This window comes from Microtus oregoni, unplaced genomic scaffold (assembly GCF_018167655.1).
Source record: "Microtus oregoni isolate MIOR12 unplaced genomic scaffold, Mior012 000004F_ref0000308, whole genome shotgun sequence".
NCBI lineage: Eukaryota > Metazoa > Chordata > Mammalia > Rodentia > Cricetidae > Microtus > Microtus oregoni.
Window position 1 is genome coordinate 60,437,061 of NW_024543063.1, and position 18,907 is coordinate 60,455,967.

At 38.0% G+C, this 18,907-nt stretch overlaps 1 protein-coding gene across 8 annotated transcripts in view; it reads right to left on the reverse strand.

Annotated features, from left to right (window-relative positions):
- Positions 1-18,907, reverse strand: part of Chd9 (chromodomain helicase DNA binding protein 9) — a 183,744-nt gene continuing 164,837 nt past the window's right edge. For all 8 annotated transcript variants that reach the window (XM_041649401.1, XM_041649402.1, XM_041649400.1 and 5 more), the window contains 6 exons: positions 18,655-18,823; positions 15,686-15,825; positions 14,651-14,845; positions 11,543-11,671; positions 8,171-8,275; positions 1-3,423 (listed from right to left, as the gene is read on the reverse strand). In XM_041649401.1, the coding sequence (XP_041505335.1) occupies positions 2,554-3,423; positions 8,171-8,275; positions 11,543-11,671; positions 14,651-14,845; positions 15,686-15,825; positions 18,655-18,823 (1,608 nt within the window). In that variant the 3' untranslated portion in view covers positions 1-2,553. The remainder of the gene's footprint in view (positions 3,424-8,170; positions 8,276-11,542; positions 11,672-14,650; positions 14,846-15,685; positions 15,826-18,654; positions 18,824-18,907) is intronic.

An 18,907-nucleotide genomic window follows, 5' to 3' on the forward strand; every position in this document is an offset into this window, starting at 1 on the left:
GATAGTCAAAGAATATGTTTAATAAAAAATAATTAAACTTCCATTTGCTCTATAGAACATCATAGAAAGTAATTTAATAAATTACAAATGACTTTTTAAGACGTTTGCTCAACTACAGAAAGCAAATTTAGACTACACAAAACACAACTGGTAAATATTGCAAATGTCCAAAAGAAAAATTGGACTAAGACTTGAACCATGAAACCTGAAACAACGGCTAAAATACAAGGCAACACCAGCTATACGTCTTTCAGTAACTACCGACACATACTGGGATATCCTTTCCACTGCAACGTTAGGATCGATGTCATTCCGGCGACTCTTCTTCTTACCCTTAACTTTACATCTCCGTATCTGCATGTTTTTCTTAGCTGACACCTCAACAACTTTCCCCCAAGCCATCTACAAAGAAATGTCTTGAAACCCAAGAGAATGTTTAAAGTTAACATTAGCCTTAATGCTTTGAAAACGGTAACTGCCTTATTATATATAGAAAGAGAATCACTAGGATGTTACCCAAATTTATTAGACCATAATTAGGAAAATACTTTATCTCATAGATTTTGCTATAAATTAGATTTTAATGACAAGATCTAAGTTCTTTTAACCTCATTTTTTTTTCCTTTTAATTGGGAAAGACAGGAATAAAGATGATGTGGGTAGACCTAGAGGAAGGAGGGGATACGGGTGGTGCTGAAACACTCCACTGGCAAACCAAGGTAACTGTCTGGAAAACTTTGGCTATCTCACAGGTGTGTTCTAGTTAAACAAAAGTGCAATACTGCAAAGGGAACACACTAAGTATGTAATATATCATTTTCATGATGAGGAATTACTACCCACTGCTCCTGGATGGGCATTACAGTGACTATTGCTAAGACATTGCATAAAGAACTATCAATTCAAGGTACTATTTTGAGAAAATACAAAAAATTAATAATACAATCCCAATGGAATTTATATAAATTTGGTAAATACATTTAACATCGTCTAATAATGGGTTACGTTTTTACATACAGAAACATAATTTACTGGTAAAGGTCTTGGGAAATCCAGTACAATCACTTAGTCCATGACAAACAACAGCTCTAGTAAAACACACTGGAAGTTAATTTTCCTATAGGAGAGAACTGGGGCACTCCTCTGAAATTTACCACCTTGCAAACTTTACCATGATTTATTTAGACACCAGGAAATGCTAAGATTTATCTCTCCTCAGAATGTCTAAGTAGGTTCTAATTGTTTCTGATGTGTATAAAGGTAAACCTTGGACCTCTACCGTGTCAGAATGATAGCAGCTTTAGCAGGAGAAATGATATCGCAAATCAAATAGCAGACAAATTGTACATGATAAAGGATTGTAAGAAACAGAACAGAAGCCTTGGACATCGTAGGTATAGTTTGTACATCATTCTGAGATCAGTCAAAGTGCATCTCCAAAGTGGGCAGCTCAGCATTTGCTATGAGCTGACGGCCCAACACTGACTGCGGGTAACATGCTGTCTTCTTACTCCTAGAAACTCAATTAAGTCAAACTATCTGCATATTACTTGACTACTATTACCTGTTATTTCGGAATATTTCCAGGACATCAGACACAAACAGAAACCTATACAAATAAAGCAAACAAACACTTTCTTCTACGTGAAGGGCGCTGTTGAAAGTTCTCAGTGGTGTTCATGAGTTTGCCTTTCTGAACCCTGGAAACAAGACATTATTCATCTGAGACATAATTATTTGCAATAGGAGGCCAAACTTCAAAAAGTTTTAATGTATGTGTACAGGGTGCCAAAGCCATATGACACAAGATTATTTTATGACTTCATTTTTACTGATTTATGAGTTAGGCGCAGTAAAATGCAAGTCATGTTCCTTGCCAGATTGACATGATATATAGGATGTGTTTAAAAACCCCTGAAAACAAGTACAGAATTAGAAACGAATGTAAACTTCCTAAACTAACTCAGCTGAGGTAACAGGTAGCCAGATAAATTGGCTGATTGGGAAACTTATTTCTTCTTTAAAACATACTTGTACCTGAATTGGAAACATCAGCAGTGCATCACAACACTAGAGCGTTTTCGTGTGATTAAAGCAATGAATGGTGACGTGGAGTCTACAGCTTTCATGACATTCATTAGCTGCCCAAATTATTGCTGAGTTTTGATCTGTAAATTATAGGTGTCAAGGAGGCTGTAAAACTATATTCAAATTAAATCAGTAATATGCATAAAGTATTCTGTGTTCACTGCAAATATATTAAATATACAACTCTTATTGAGCATCATTTCCATAAAATTAACCCCCAACAAAATTATAATGCCTTTTGTTGTAACTTTATACGTGTATGTATCTGATAGTACATCCGAGTTCAGAAACTTATGGATCTTAAGAAATAAGACATGCAAAACGTCTCTGAAAGCAGTTTGCACTTCTAAACAAACAACTGAAATGCTCTGTCAGAAAGTTACTGATGCACTCAACACCGGGGTATTTACAGTTAGTACTTAAAGAAAAGGGAAAACCAGTTTAGATGAAGTGCAGAGTCCCCAATCAATCTTCATTGCTTGAGTCGGAATCCTCAGATGATGATGATGTGCTATCAGACCCGGAAGAAGCTTTCTCTGAACCCTCATCTGTGCTGTTTTCATTGAGAGGACTAGGCTCAGTTCCTCCCTTCTCTTCCTGATCTCTAACTCTGGAATCTTCTTCCTTTATTTCTACTGACTTAGATGAACCTAAGTCACTATTTTTGTTTTTCTGTACATCAAAAGTATTGGACTGAGACAAGGTTGGAATATGAAGATTAAGGCCTGGAGTGAGCAGCATCCCTGGGTAAAGTATGTTAGACAGCAATAGTGGGTTAAGAGCTACGGGCTTGGCAGCTGCAGCTGGACTCAACGCAGCCGTGGAGGAAGTTGAAGGAGAACCTGACACACAGCCTTCTCCTCCATTTTCTGAACTTTGGCTCTCTGTCCTTTCTTTTTTTCCTTCTAGCTCCTTAGAGTCATTTCCTTTCTTTTCGTCGGCCTCAGATTCTGCATTCTTTGACAGAAGTCCTCCCATGCCTAGCAGATTTGGTAATCCAGCCATTCCTGACAGTAGCATGGGGAACATAGCAGCCATGTTCTTAGTTTCTCCTCCTGAAGAAAGGCCAGCAGGCATGCCCATTAACCCTGCAGTCACTTGTAGTGACTGCAGGTTTTGTAGATTTTGTTGTAAGGCCTGAAGAGCTGTGAGATCCACACCTGGAAGCAATCCATTGGCCAACAAAGGATTGCCTGGCACACTGCTGGTGGGAGCAGCTGTTGCTGCTGCAGCCTTGGCAATTCCACTTTTAGGCCTTCTCCCGCGCCTGCTTACTTCCTCTCTCACAACAGGACCAGTGAGAATACGTTCATACATACTTTCTGGAAGAAAACCCTGGAGAAAATACATATTCATTAATAACAGCTACATGAAGACAAAATCAGCTTATCAAATAGCCTATTAAGAGGTAGCTATTCATAAACTTATTCTATATTGATATGAAATAATTATGAAAGATATAACTTATTTAACTTGTGGCTTCAACCAACTATCCCTCAGCCCCCATTTTTTAAAAAAATCATAATGAAAGAGGCATTTAGTTTTCTTTATACTGTAAAGCTTACGTTTGTAGGACAGAAAAGTTAAGAACCAAAGAAACATTATCAAGTGCATTTTCATAACTCTTTCTTGGTGCACATCACCACTTGCTCAGATCCTTCTGATCGCGGAAAGCAACACAGGAAGGACAGGGGAAAGAAACAAAAAATTGAGGTTAAATTGAGATGCTTAAAATCAATCTTGACAGTCACTTTGGGATTAAGGTAAATGTAGCCAAGACACAAAAGTTACACTCAAAAGGGAAAATGCATTAATACTCATTATCATCTGGATACCATGGGGACTTTGGTGCCTGGGTATACATCTATCACTTGGAAATGTTTGATAGGCAGGAGGATTTATGAATTTATATTATATTCAAAAGAGTGTGTTCTATATTTGGTAAATAATCACATATTGGTGAAGAATTAAGATGAGGGCTTAACACCTGGCTGAGAACAGCAGTGGTACCTGCTGATAGAAAGTGACCAAAAACAGGACAAATGGTCATCTGTACTACTTTTGTGAAATACTCCTATGATTTTTCTAGGATACAAAACTCTTTGGAGTTTTATTTTATAACCTCTGCAACAGCGTTGTCCAGTAGAAATGTAATACAAGTCACATACACAGTTAAAATTTTCTAGTGACCACACAAATTTTAGTACTACAGGCTAATGGAGTAAAGCACAAATATTTTTACTGCATTATATATTGTATAAAAATTGAGATATGTTATATTTTTTTCTAAACTAAGCCTCCAACTTCCCCCAAAGTGTGTATTTTAAACCAAGCACACCTTGAGCCATGTGCTTAGTGGTCAATTTGTGGTGATGCAGATGTAGACAGTCGTTTAAGGAGAAACCTAATGGGACTAGTTTTTGTTTGGTTTTAATTGGTCAACTTCCTTTTCTCTTTAAAAGCATTATGGCTCACTGTAGAATGTACAATAATAAATACAAATGGAACAAAACCATGTTTCTCCCACCACTCAGCCACACCACTACTACTGTTTAGAGTGTACAACGCATCATTTGCTTTCACACTTATTTTATGACCATCCCTACCCCTTTCCAAAACTAAAACATAATTACCCTGAGTTTATTTCTATAGCCTGCCTTTTCCATTTGAACACCTATAGAAATGATACAGTTGGGCTTTAATAGCCCAAGATCTAAACTATAAAGGTACTTAATATATTTCCAATATTTCCTCTTTTGACACTAGATAGTCTTTTTGTTTGTTTGTTTGGTATTTTTGAGCCAGTGTTTCTCTGTATAGCCTTGGCTGTTCCTCACTCTGTAGATCAGGCTGGCCCGAACTCACAGAGATTTGCCTGCCACTGCCTCCAGAGTGCTGGGATTAAAGGCGTGAACCACCACCCACTCAGCTCAGATATTCTTCTCAGACATATTTTTTTTAAACACACAAAGCTGTTTAATTAGGTTGTTAGCAATTTAGAGAACCAGTTTGTGAGGATTCATCCTGTTCATCAGAGAGAACTGAGAGCGCAGGTAGCCCTGGAGCTGAGGAACAGTTGTTTTTTTTTTTTTTTAATTTATTAAAGATTTCTGCCTCCTCCCCGCCACCGCCTCCCATTTCCTTCCCCCTCCCCCGATCAAGTCCCTCTCCCTCCTCAGCCCGAAGAGCAATCAGGGTTCCCTGACCTGTGGGAAGTCCAAGGACCACCCACCTCCATCCAGGTCTAGTAAGGTGAGCATCCAAACTGCCTAGGTTCCCACAAAGTCAGTAAGTGCAGTAGGATCAAAAACCCATTGCCATTGTTCTTGAGTTCTCAGTAGTCCTCACTGTCCACTATGTTCAGCGAGTCCGGTTTTATCCCAGGCTTTTTCAGACCCAGGCCAGCTGGTCTTGGTGAGTTCCCAGTAGAACATCCCCATTGTCTCAGTGTGTGGGTGCACCCCTCGCAGTCCTGAGTTCCTTGCTCGTGCTCTCTCTCCTTCTGCTCTTGATTTGGACCTTGGGATTTCAGTCTGGTGCTCCAATGTGGGTCTGTCTCTGTCTCTGTCTCCTTTCATCGCCTGATGAAGGTTAATATTCAGGAGGATGCCTATATGTTTTTCTTTGGGTTGACCTTCTTATTTAGCTTCTCTAGGATCACGAATTATAGGCTCAATGTCCTTTATTTATGGCTAGAAACCAAATATGAGTGAGTACATCCCATGTTCCTCTTTTTGAGTCTGGCTTACCTCACTCAGGATAGTGTTTTCTATTTCCATCCATTTGCATGCAAAATTCAAGAAGTCCTTGTTTTTTACTGCTGAGTAGTACTCTAATATGTATATATTCCATACTTTCTTCATCCATTCTTCCATTGAAGGGCATCTAGGTTGTTTCCAAGTTCTGGCTATTATAAACAATGCTGCTATGAACATAGTTGAGCATATACTTTTGTTGTATGATAGGGCTTCTTTTGGGTATATTCCCAAGAGTGGTATTGCTGGGTCCAGGGGTAGGTTGATTCCTAATTTCCTGAGAAATCGCCACACTGCTTTCCAAAGTGGTTGCACAAGTTTGCATTCCCACCAGCAATGGATGAGTGTACCCCTTTCTTCACAACTTCTCCAGCAAAGGCCATCATTGGTGTTTTTGATTTTAGCCATTCTGACAGGTGTAAGATGGTATCTCAAAGTTGTCTTGATTTGCATTTCCCTGATCGCTAAGGAAGTTGAGCATGACCTTAAGTGTCTTTTGGCCATTTGAAGTTCTTCTGTTGAGAATTCTCTGTTCAGCTCAGTGCCCCATTTTATAAGTGGGTTGATTAGCCTTTTACGGTCTAGTTTCTTGAGTTCTTTATATATTTTGGAGATCAGACCTTTGTCAGTTGCGGGGTTGGTGAAGATCTTCTCCCAGTAAGTGGGTTGCCTTTTTGTCTTAGTGACAGTATCCTTTGCTTTACAGAAGCTTCTCAGTCTCAGGAGGTCCCATTTATTCAATGATGCCCTTAATGTCTGTGCTGCTGGGGTTATACGTAGAAAGTGGTCTCCTGTGCCCATGTGTTGTAGAGTACTTCCCACTTTCTCTTCTATCAGGTTCAGTGTGTTCGGACTGATATTGAGGTCTTTAATCCATTTGGACTTGAGTTTTGTGCATGGTGATAGATATGGATCTATTTTCATTCTTCTACAGATTGACATCCAGTTTTGCCAGCACAATTTGTTGAAGATGCTCTCTTTTTTCCATTGTATTCTTTTAGCTCCTTTATCGAAAATCAGGTGTTCATAGGTTTGTGGGTTAAAGTCAGGGTCTTCTATTCGATTCCATTGGTCGACTTCTCTGTTTTTATGCCAATACCAAGCTGTTTTCCATACTGTAGCTCTGTAATAGAGTTTGAAGTCAGGGATGGTAATGCCTCCAGACAATCCTTTATTGTATAAGATTGTTTTGGCTATCCTGGGTTTTTTGTTTTTCCATATAAAGTTGATTATTGTCTTCTCCAGATCTGTGAAGAATTTTGATGGGATTTTGATGGGGATTGCATTGAATCTATAGATTGCTTTTGGTAGAATTGCCATTTTTACTATGTTGATCCTCCCAATCCAAGAGCAAGAGAGATCCTTCCATTTTCTGGTGTCCTCTTCAATTTCTTTCTTCAAAGACTTAAAGTTCTTGTCAAATAGATCTTTCACTTCCTTGGTCATGAGGAACAGCTTTTTTTTTTTTTTAATTTATTTATTTATTAAGGATTTCTGCCTCCTCCTCGCAACCGCTTCCCATTTCCCTCCCCCTCCCCCGATCAAGTCCCACTCCCTCATCTGCTCGAAGAGCAATCAGGGTTCCCTGACCTGTGGGAAGCCCAAATGAGGAACAGCTTTGATCTTTGGCAGAATCTGCGAGTCCTCGGTGCTGCTCTGTAATCTCATATCTGGACTATCCACAAAGATCCTGTTTATGATGAATATTATTATCTATAAATTTCTTACATATCTGCTTGGTTATTCTTTGTGGCACTCTCCAAACAATATTTGCAATTAAAAAGGGGGGGGGGGCAATCTCTGATTCTGCATTCTACTCTGTTATCAACTACCGAAAACTATTGTCACATGTTTGCTGTGGGATAACGCTTTTTGTACACTGCAACGATTTGTCACTCATATTGGTTTAATAAAAACGCTGATTGGCCAGTCCAGTAGCCAGGCAGGAAGTACAGGCGGGGTGACCAGACTGAGAGAATTCTGGGAAGAGGAAAGGCAGAGATGCAGTTGCCACTGTGATACAGAGGAAGCAAGACGAGAATGCTGCACTGATAAAGGCACCAAGTCACGTGGCTAACACAGATAAGAATTATGGGATAATTTAAGTTGTAAGAGCTAGTTGATACTCCTGAGCTAATAGGCTAAACAGTTTATGATTAATATAAGCCTCTGTGTGTTTCTTTGGGACTGGATGACTGTGGAACCAGGAGGAACAGAAATTTTCATTTACACATGTTCATGAAATTCTTATTCTGAAAAGAAAGTTTAATCCAAGACATAATCAAGTGGCTCTAATTTCTAAAATGGTGCATTTGTAAGATACTCACAGACTGTTTAACAACATCTCCCCATTCAGGAGCTACTCCATATTCTGAATTTTCTTTCAGGAATCTACATAAATCTTTCAAAGGGGGAGCAAATGCACCTCCAACCTGTAAACAAACAGAGATAGTAAAGCAGCTAACACAACTAAGTATGGAATTATTTGATTTTTGATATAGAATTTCTTTAAAACATGTATTTTTAAACAACCTTCAACAATTTGTATAATTACATAAGAAAGGATCACTCCAATCTAGGAAATAATATATAAACACATTAACTGTGTCTGTCAATTTGACAGACACAACCTAGAATTATTGACAAAGAAAATCTCTATTGAAGTACTGCTTAGAGCATACTGGTTTATGGGCATGTCCATGAAAGGACTGTCTTGACTGCTAATTAATGTGGGAGGGTCCAGCCACTGTAGGTGGCACCATTCCCTAGATAGGTGAGCCGGAACTGTATAAAATAACAAGCTGAGAATAAGCCCCCATGTTAGTAATCAAGCAAGGACTAAAGCATCAAAAACATTCCGTTATAATTTCTACTATAGCTCGTTGAGTGTGGGTTCCTTGGTCAGGGATAGCTCTGTGGAATAGCAAGCACCCTGTCTTCACATTTTTGTTTGAGTTCCTGCCTTAACTTCAATTGATGATGAACCTATAAAGGGAAATTTTCCTTCTCTCAGTTGCTTTTGGTCACAGTACCTGTCACAGCAACAGGAATGAACTGGAACAGAAATGATGGCAATCTTAAATGTTTGAAGTGGAATAACTGAAGCAGAAAATGAACTACTCTTTACAGTGCACTTAAAAGGCAAGACAGGCCGGGTGGTGTTGGTGCACGCCTCTAATCCCAGCACTTGGGAGGCAGGGGCAGGCGGATCTCTGTGAGTTCGAGGCCAGCCTTGTAGCCTAGTCTTCCTTAAAGTAAACCCTTTGGAGTCAGATTCTCCAGGTATGGAAACTCAGGTAAATCAGTGAATTTCTTTGAGTCTCTTCTGTGATCTACAAAATGGGGTGGCAATAATATTTCCTTCAAATAATATTTCCTTCAAAGTGTCTGATGAGGATAAAATGAGATGATGTTTCAAGTGTCTTACAATATTATCTTGTTTAATAAGTCTATGTCAAATACTGGACTAAGAGCACTGCATGTATATTTTATGTGAGTTCTCAGAACATCTTTTTGATTCTATTTCTATTTTCAAAACGAAGGACCTGAGAATCAGAGAAGTTACAGTTAGCTTCAAAAAGCCATCTAATAATGTCAAGAGTTAGGAGTCAAACCTCGGCCTTAGAATTCCATGCTTTTATTCATTATGCATATTAACTAAATTATGTACTATTAAATTGTAAATATTTTTATATGATAAAAATCAAGATTTAAATCAATAGTATTTAGATCAATGATACTGACCTACCAATTTAATGTCTCTTTGTCATCTAAAAGGTATCTGAGCAGTTCCTTCTTCTATACCCCCTTTAAAAACATATGCATTACATCTTTTTTTCTTGAGTGGTACTGGGGACTGTGAATGCTACATAAGCATTTTATCGCTGGATGTATCCCTAACTGATATATATATAACATATATAATGTCTTGATAGGATGTATATTCATTTATCATAGTCAGTATATCACCCATACCTATAACCATTCTCATCTAATGTTCCTTATATTTTTTAGTCTCTGCGATTTCTGTTGCACACTGCTCTTTATTAAGCTTCTGGGTAAAGTGAATTTATAACATGTAACTCAATCTCCAGAAGGCTAATGAAGAAAGAACACCCTGAGTTTGAGGCCAGTTCTGCCAACAAAGTGAGTTCTAGGTCAGCCTGAGCTACAGTATGAGACCCTGTTTAAATAAAACAAAACATAACACAGCATAATAAAACCTCCTCCCCTAAAATTAAGTGGATCCTTAGAAATTCAACAACCAAACCTGATATCTTAGACAACAGAGAACCCTACAAATCAAGGGAAATGAATAGGATTCCAGAAAGTTTACAACATGAACATTTAGAATATTAACTGCCAGAGACATGGCCAAGCATAAAAAGGCGTTTGCTGCCCAGTCTGACAGCCACCCTCAGGACTTCCATGGTGGAAGGAGAGAACTGACAAGTACATGTTGTTCTTTGACCTTTGTATACAACACACACACACACAGACACACACACACAGACACACACACACAGACACACACACACAGACACACAGACACAGACACACACACACAGACACACAGACACAGACACACACACACAGACACACAGACACATAGACACACACAGACACAGACACACACGTTTAGTCTTAAACTTAACAAATAAAAAAAACAACAAAAAACATTCCTTCTCCTTAAAACTGGCTAAGCTGAACAAGGGAGGTGAATGGGCACAGTACAGTGAGATACATGTGTGAAAATGTCACTAGAAATTATAATTTGGTAGGCCTACCAAAGTTAACAGTATTTGAACCAAAAAGGCCTAAATATTAATAATTTATGAATAGTCAGCACAAACTAAGCATAAAAGTTCCATTCACCTATAAAGTAAGTTTTGAAACATTTTATTTCCATATTTCAGGAAATTATATAAAATGCCCACTTGACACTTGAGAGAACAATATTAACTTGAGCTATCTGAAAAAAAATACATTGATAAAGATACAGTAAATTTCTTATGATAATGTAAAGGATGCCACCTTTGAGTAGGTTCTCATTTTTTAGCATAAGATATTTAGGTTGGGGGGCTGGAGAGATGGCTCAGCGGTTAAGAGCATTGCCTGCTCTTCCAAAGGTCCTGAGTTCAATTCCCAGCAACCACATGGTGGCTCACAACCATCTGTAATGAGGTCTGGTGCCCTCTTCTGGCCTGCAGACATACACACAAACAAAATATTGTATACATAATAAATAAATAAATATTTAAAAAAAAAGATATTTAGGTTGGTACTTCAGGTATGCAAGATGTATGGCCTCTTCCTTGTAGAGGAAAGTAGCATTTGTTCCCTTCTTGCCCCTTCCCCACTATGCTGAGTGTGGCTACCAAACCTGTGTCCAGACAGCAACAAATGTTCCTCCCTGGGGGAACAAAACTATGCCCTGAAAAGAACCATTGCCTGAGATGTAATGTCCTTCTATACTGCACAACCATACACAATGCCGCTTGGCCAGATCTGGGGAATGGCTTAGCTTCATCAATAATGCAGGATTTGATATTAGACCAAACAAAAATTATCATGCATATCTTTTCCCACAAATGTGTTAGGTTCAACCCATCCTCTAGACTGTTAGAAGAAAATGCATAATGCAACAAGTTTCTTTAAATGTGAATCAATGTGAGAGGGTTAACAAGAGACATAGCTACCTTTCTTGCATTCCTTCTGTTAATGAGCTGCACACGTTCCTCTCCAGTGAGACTGTTGACATCCAATTTATTAGGGTTTCGGCACCGATGCCTTTTCTGTTTGGGTCTCCCCTCATGAAGCTGCACTCTCTAAAACATACCAAGAAACACTTTGAAGCTTGTGGCTCTGTTAAACACTATCAGAATGACGCACGTGAGCTGACCAAGGAACTTAGCCCTACACGAAGTGAAGACTCTTATTCTCTAGTCAGCTGAAAATTTTAAACTTTAAATATTTTAATTAAGTTTTACATTTTTTTAGATTTTATATTTGAAAATGTACTCAAGGCCACTATGATGATCACTATTATGGGTTCTACATGAAAGTATGATACTTGCAGTGAGACTCTGCCAGCTCTTCCTTAAAGGCCATAGAAAACCTACACCTGGAGGGGTCTACTGGTGCTAATGGAACAGCTTGTTACTTTCCATCACCTACATTTCACTTGATGAGTTTCTCATCTAGTAAATTCCAGGAGAAACTCCTTAGGCTTCCTCTGTGCTACAATTATTTGTCTGTTTTTGAGGCAGGTTGACCCTGACCTCATTCTGAAACAAGAGTGTGCTTGAATTGGTAACCCTCTTGCCTCTGACTCTGGGTACAGGTGTATGCCACCAAGCACTGCTACAGCAATTCATAATTTTGCTAGAGACTTTCATTTCTTTTAATCTCTTTTATTTTTCTTCTCATGTAACCCTCACAATAATAAAGGTATTTTTTATAGTACAAAATAAGACATAGAGAGGTTATTTTTTTCAAAGTCATTCAGCGATGAAGTAAAAAAGATAGATCAAAAAGAAGGCTGAGTATGGTGGTACACACCTTTAGTCTCAGCACTCGGAAGGCAAAGGCAGGCAGATAGCCTATAGAGCAAGATTAAGGACAGCCAAGGCTATACAGAAAGACACTATCTCAAAACAAAACAATAAACAAAAAATCCAAATCCAAAATCTGGCAATAAAAATGAAAACTGTATTAAATTTGTCTCTTCAGCTGTATACAAGGAAGGCTTTGATGTTTGGAACTATTGCCAATCAATCATAAAATTTCAAGAAATTAATTGCTCAAACTCTTTGACTGGGCCTAATAGTCTCTCCTCAGCCTGAGCTTATTTTACAGTTACTCCCCTTGTTCTCTGCCATACTCTGGACCCTCAGATCAGTCAATCTTTTGTGAGTATGCCCAAATGCATACAATCCTCTAACGCTTTCCACTGTTATTCTACAATGCCTGGAATACCTTCCTCTTATGCTAAAGGAGTCTTCTCACTTACTATTCAACTTTCTTATTTTCTTCATATATTTTACTCTGCCTAGGCAGTCAATTGTTCTAATCTTTTTGTTCATGGCACTTTGAGCAAACTCCATCTCTGTTACATTCTAAGGTCACCTTAGAAACATTTAACTACAGAAAAAGCTAATAAAAACTCATTTGTAGGGGCTGGAGAGATGGCTCAGTGGTTAAGAGCACCGCCTGCTCTTCCAAAGGTCCTGAGTTCAATTCCCAGCAACCACATAGTGGCTCACAACCATCTGTAATGGGGTCTGGTGCCCTCTTCTGGCCTGCAGGCATACACACAGAATATTGTATACATAATAAATAATATATATATATATATATAACAACCTCATTTGTAATTTTAAGAAAGAGGTATGGAAACCCTTTGGAGGCTAGGCAGTATCACATGGGCAAGGACTTTGCATTTTAGTTACTGAAATTATGTCTGTTGAATAAAAGAACGTTATTTTCTAACATGTTATGAATTCATAGGTTTCATCCATTTTCATAGCCTGGTGTAGTTATAGTGAAAACCTCTATTCACATAATTACTGAAGTATTTGATAATAAAATGAAAAGGAATTAAAGGGAAGATTGAGAATTTGTGGGAATTGCTGTACAACTAGGGAAATGAAAGGCACCTAAAATACCAGACTAAGGCTTTCTGTTTTAGACTACTAGGTTGTTGCTTGGTAATAAGACAGAAATACTGGGGGGCTGGAGAGATGGCTCAGCCATTAAGAGCACTGGCTGCTCTTCCAGAGGTCCTGAGTTCAATTCCCAGCAACCACATGGTGGCTCACAGCCATCTGTACTGAGATCTGGCACCCTCCTCTGGCGTGTGGGCACACATCGAGGCAGAATGTTGTATACATAATAAATAAATAAATCTTTAAAAAAAAAGACAGAAATACTGGATTAAAATGTCCTGTAAATATAAAGAACATTCTAAAGACTAGAGATTATCTACTTGCTTTATATGAAAAAACAATGAAAGTAATTTTATTTTGTTAATAAAATAGTAATAATCACACTCCCTTTCACATTGCATGTAAAGTTTTCAAAATTTAAATATTTCAACATCATAGATTAAAAGAATAATTGTGTTGGTGGTGCATGCCTTCAATCCCAGCACTTGGGAGGCAGAGGCAGGCGGAATTCTGTGAGTTCAAGGCCAGCCTGATTAACAAAGAGCATTCCATGCCAGCCAGGGCTGTTACACAGAGAAACCCTGTCTTGAAAAAAAGCTAAAAATAAAAGAAAATAAATAAAAAATTTTAACAGTATTATCGGAATAAGGTTATGCTAAAGGAGACAATGGATGTAAAGCATTAAGTGTATTGGTAGGCAAACATTATTTCAACATTTAGATTACTTTGTATTTATTACTACTGTAAAATAAACTTGTTGAGAACAAAGGGTTAGAAGTTTTATTCCACCACAACCTTTATTGGGTATGATAAAATGCTTTATATCAGAAGTTTGTTTGTTTGTTTGTTTATTAAACAAGAACAGCTTTGAACTTAAAATTCTTTTTGAGCACTGGTATTACAGGTGTGTGCCACCTTATCTAACCTGAAGTGATTTTATAATTAAGTATTTATTAAAGGCAAAAAGGAAAGCAATACAGAATTACAATTTGGGAAACATGGTAATTATTTCTTTCTAATAATTTTCCTAAACTTAGGCAAAACACATATTTAGGACAAATGGATGAGAATTTGTATTTCATTATTAAAGGTATGATGAATCAAAGAAACAAAATGTATCAAGATTTAAAATGTACTTACTGGAATAAAAGCTCCCAAGTCTTCCACATAACCTGGGTGCTCCTTAAGCCATCTGTCCAGGTCCTTTCTCTTGGGTGCATCATCTCCTGCAAGCCTTGTCCCATCTTTGAGATTAATAACTGGAACTGGACTTTCTGTATCAGGAATTCTCTGAGGCTGAGTATAGGATAGTGCTGGATTTATCCCTGTGGAAATCTGTGAGGTGGTTAAAGCTAAAGTAAAACTGCAGAAAAAATCAAATAACATTTTTATTTCCATGCTTTATTACTCTAATTCTGGTTCAACAGAGTAACTGTCACACACACCCCGGGCCATGTTATGCATTCCTGACTGCCCTGAAACTGACAGTGGTCTTCTTCCCTGTGCACACTGAATACTGGGTGATGTGGGAGTGTCATATATCAATCTGTTGATTTCATTGGTTAAGCAATAAAGAAACTGTTTGGCCCTCATAGGTTAAAACATAGGTGGGAGGAGTAAACAGAACAGAATGCTGGGAGAAAGAAGCTGAGTCAGTGAGTCGCCATGATTCTCCCACTCCAGGCAGACGCAGGTTAAGATCATTCCTGGTAAGCTAGCTCTTGGGCTACATAGATTATTAGAAATGGGCTAATCCAGGTGCGAGAGTTAGCCAAAAAAAGGCTAGATATAATGGGCCAAGCGGTGTTTAAAAGAATACAGTTTCCGTGTAATTATTTCGGGTAAAGCTAGCCGTGCGGGCGGCCGTGTGCCGGAGACGCAGCCTGCTGCTCCTATTTCAACAACTGGGCTCACACAAGTGCTCCCCCATGACCAGATACAACAGTCCTTCTTTTGTAAAGAAGAAGAAAGCAGTGTCTAAATTCTGCCAACTCATTTAAACTCAAAATTTTTGTGGCTTTTTGTCATTATTAAATTCTATTAAGATCAAATTTGAAAGTATGGAAAACTAATTTCCTTATTTATTTTATTAAAAAATATAAAACAGAAATTGTATACTTATTAGGACTGAATTTCAGACTTAAGGATAAATAATTTTAAAACAGTTTTACTTACATGATTAGGTAGCTTATTTCTGTTCAAAAAGAGGATGTCAACACCTTCTACATTCTTCCTCCTTCCTCGTCTTTTCTTCACTATAGGCTGGTTGTCTAATATCACTCCATTGGCACCAAGGGTTGACTGAATGGAAGTACCTAGTCAAATTAAAAATGCAAAATAGTAACTGAAAATAAATGGTACATTACAACTTTTCTAAATGTAGATGAAATTTGTTTTTTTTATACCCCAAACTAAGAAGTTCCTGAATTAAAAATATGCTAATTTCTCTTAGAAATTTTTTAATCTAGATCTCTCATCCAGTAGCTCACACTAGCCTCCCAACCTCAGTCCTCCTGGTTTGAGCCATCTGCATCTGGGGATTATGGGCATCCTTATCTGATTTGTAGTAAACTCTTTACTGAACACTTTGTATATTGTTTTACTTAATTCACCAGAACAATGTAACATCTCTTTCTCTTTCCACTTCATTTTACAGACAATGAGAGGGCTCAAAAATATTAATGCTAATTGACTTCCAAAAAGTCCAAGAAGGAAAAGAGAAGCAGATTTCACATTTGCAATTATCAAAATGTATTTTATAAAATACTGAGATAACTACACAGAACTAAAAATAATACTTGAAATTTGAACATGGTTTTAATACAGTTTTAAAACTAGTGTGATCATTACTATTATAGATATCACTATTATTATATTCTCTAAAATTTCATTAATTTTAAATTATTTGCATGTGTCTGTGTTTGTGTGTGGATGTATACATATAAGTGCAGGTCCCTGATGAGCTCAGAAGCGGGTGGGCACTGAAGCCCCGGAGCTGCAGTTAAGGCATTTGTGGCTGCCTGAAACAAATGCTCTGCAAGAGCTATGTGCACTCTTAACCACTGAGACATCCCTTTAGGCTCTATATTTATATTCTTAATATAAAAAGTATTGATACAATACAAAAAGAAACATATAATAGCAATAACTACATAAAGTATACTTGCTATATAATATATAATATTTTATATATAATTACTATGCACTATATATAGTATTATTCATCAAAGAATTACTCGGGTAAAGCTGGACAATCTCCAGCTGCAATGCCATTGAAACCTTCACATGATCTAAGTACTAGTAGTATCTTAGAGCTTTCAGGGTAAGAGCGGGGACAGCAAACCCAAGGAGGGTGCGCATGAGAGTCCACAGCTGACCTCCATTTGTCCTCATGTTCTATTGAGAAAAAAAGAGCTCCTTAACTACAAACTATCACTGTAAAGCATATTCGGGAAGCTTACATCCCATGTATAGAAACACTTACCTTCAATGTTCCTGCAGGGGTGAAGGGAGCATATGAGTATGCATGTGGTAGATATGGATGCGCGTGTGTGTGTGGAGGCCACAGATTGCCATGGGATGTCTTCCTCAATTGCTCCCCACTTTATTTCATGAGGCAGGGTTTCTCAGTGAATCCAGAGGTCACTGATTGGTCTAGTTCAGCTAGCCACCCTGCCCCAAGGAGTCCCTGTTGGCTGGCTAATAAGCACAGGGATTAAGGTGGCCTATCACACTTGCCTAGTCTTTACGAGTGGCCAGGGATCTTCACACCGACCTTCAGGCTCATTATCTGGCAAACACTTCATCCACCAAGTTAAAGCCTCAGTCCTTCAACTGTAAGCCTGACATGTTTGACAACTAGCAACTAGAAAATTACACTGAATGGTTAATGAATCCACAGGAGACAAAACTGGTGCCAGTGGCGCCAAGCTAGTCCATAGTTTAAAAGGTAGAAATAGCATCAGCTGAGAACAGCAATCAATTCCCAAACTGTAGGCGTCCTATACACTATGCTCATGCACAGTAACAGTTTTGAGATGCTTCCAAGTAATATGTGGCAACCAGACTTAGTTCCTACTAAAGTAGAGTCCTTCTAAAATAAAAAGGTATAAAGAAAATTCAACCCATTCATTTTCTTCAACTAAAACAAGTATTTCTGGGGCTAAGCATAGGTGATGAACACTGCTGAGACTCAAATGATCTTAAACATCATTCTTAATTCTTGACAATTAAAGAAGAACACAGGTAGAGGGAGGTCAAACAAGACAAAAACATTGTTGAGTGCATTTAAAATATTTTTAGTTATTCATTTTAATTTTACAAGTACACTGTTTTGCCTGTACATATGTGTGTTAAACATCTGCATGTTTGGTGCCTGTGGAGGTCAGAAGAGGGTGCAGGAATCCCCCTAGAACTGGAGTTATAGACAATTGTGAGCCAGGTCCTCTGTAAGAACAAGTGCTCTAACTACTGAACCATCTCTCCAGCCCATCCAATGCATTCTTCATTGTTCAAAGAACATACAACACATGGCATAAATGATGTATTTAGTAAATGTATTGATGCAAGTTGCCACAAGGTTAAAAGAAATAAAAACTCAAGAGAAAAAATATTAATATGATAATTGTTTCCAAAATGTTTTGATCTGCCCTGAAGACATAGATAGGCAGAGTCTTCTACCAACAACCATTACCATGTGACTTAAAGCACTGTTGGAAGCACAAATATCCAACCTTACCAAATGCTACTCTAACTTTTATCTGTTAAAACCTACCTGAAAAAAATGGTATCTCTATCCAAATATGTAAACCTCTCAAACCAAACTGCTATGATTCAAAATGTCATGTTCAAGCTCCAATAGAGTTGGTTGGTGATGCAGTGCAGTGGTAAAGAGACTAAGCATACATGAAGTCCTGAGTTTGATCTCCAGTGCATACACGTGTGTGCACACACATACACACACACACCATATATACATGTCCCAGTAATTAATAAGAGTCAGTATTATGCTGACTACTTTATAGATGTTAAGGAGGTCCCTAACACTAAAGAAAAAATAAATTTTTATTTTAAAAGTCTATAAAAAAGATCTGTAAATGAAAAGGAATATCTTGGTAATAAAAAGTTACTATTTGCATATTTACCTGATGCTGGCATAGATTTTGGAAAATTAACAAGGCTTGTCTCTGAAGCACTCTGGAGCTCCCGAAGTCGAGTGAGGTACTGCTGCTGGCCGAGGGCACCATCTTCACCATCAAATGGTCTTTTCTGGGCAAGCCCCTGCTTCTGAAACGTCAGCTTCAACCCACCTTCCTATTAAAACATACAAACAAACCAAAACAATTATTAAGATAGGAAATGTTAAGAAAAACCGTACTGTAGGATATCAAGAAAAAT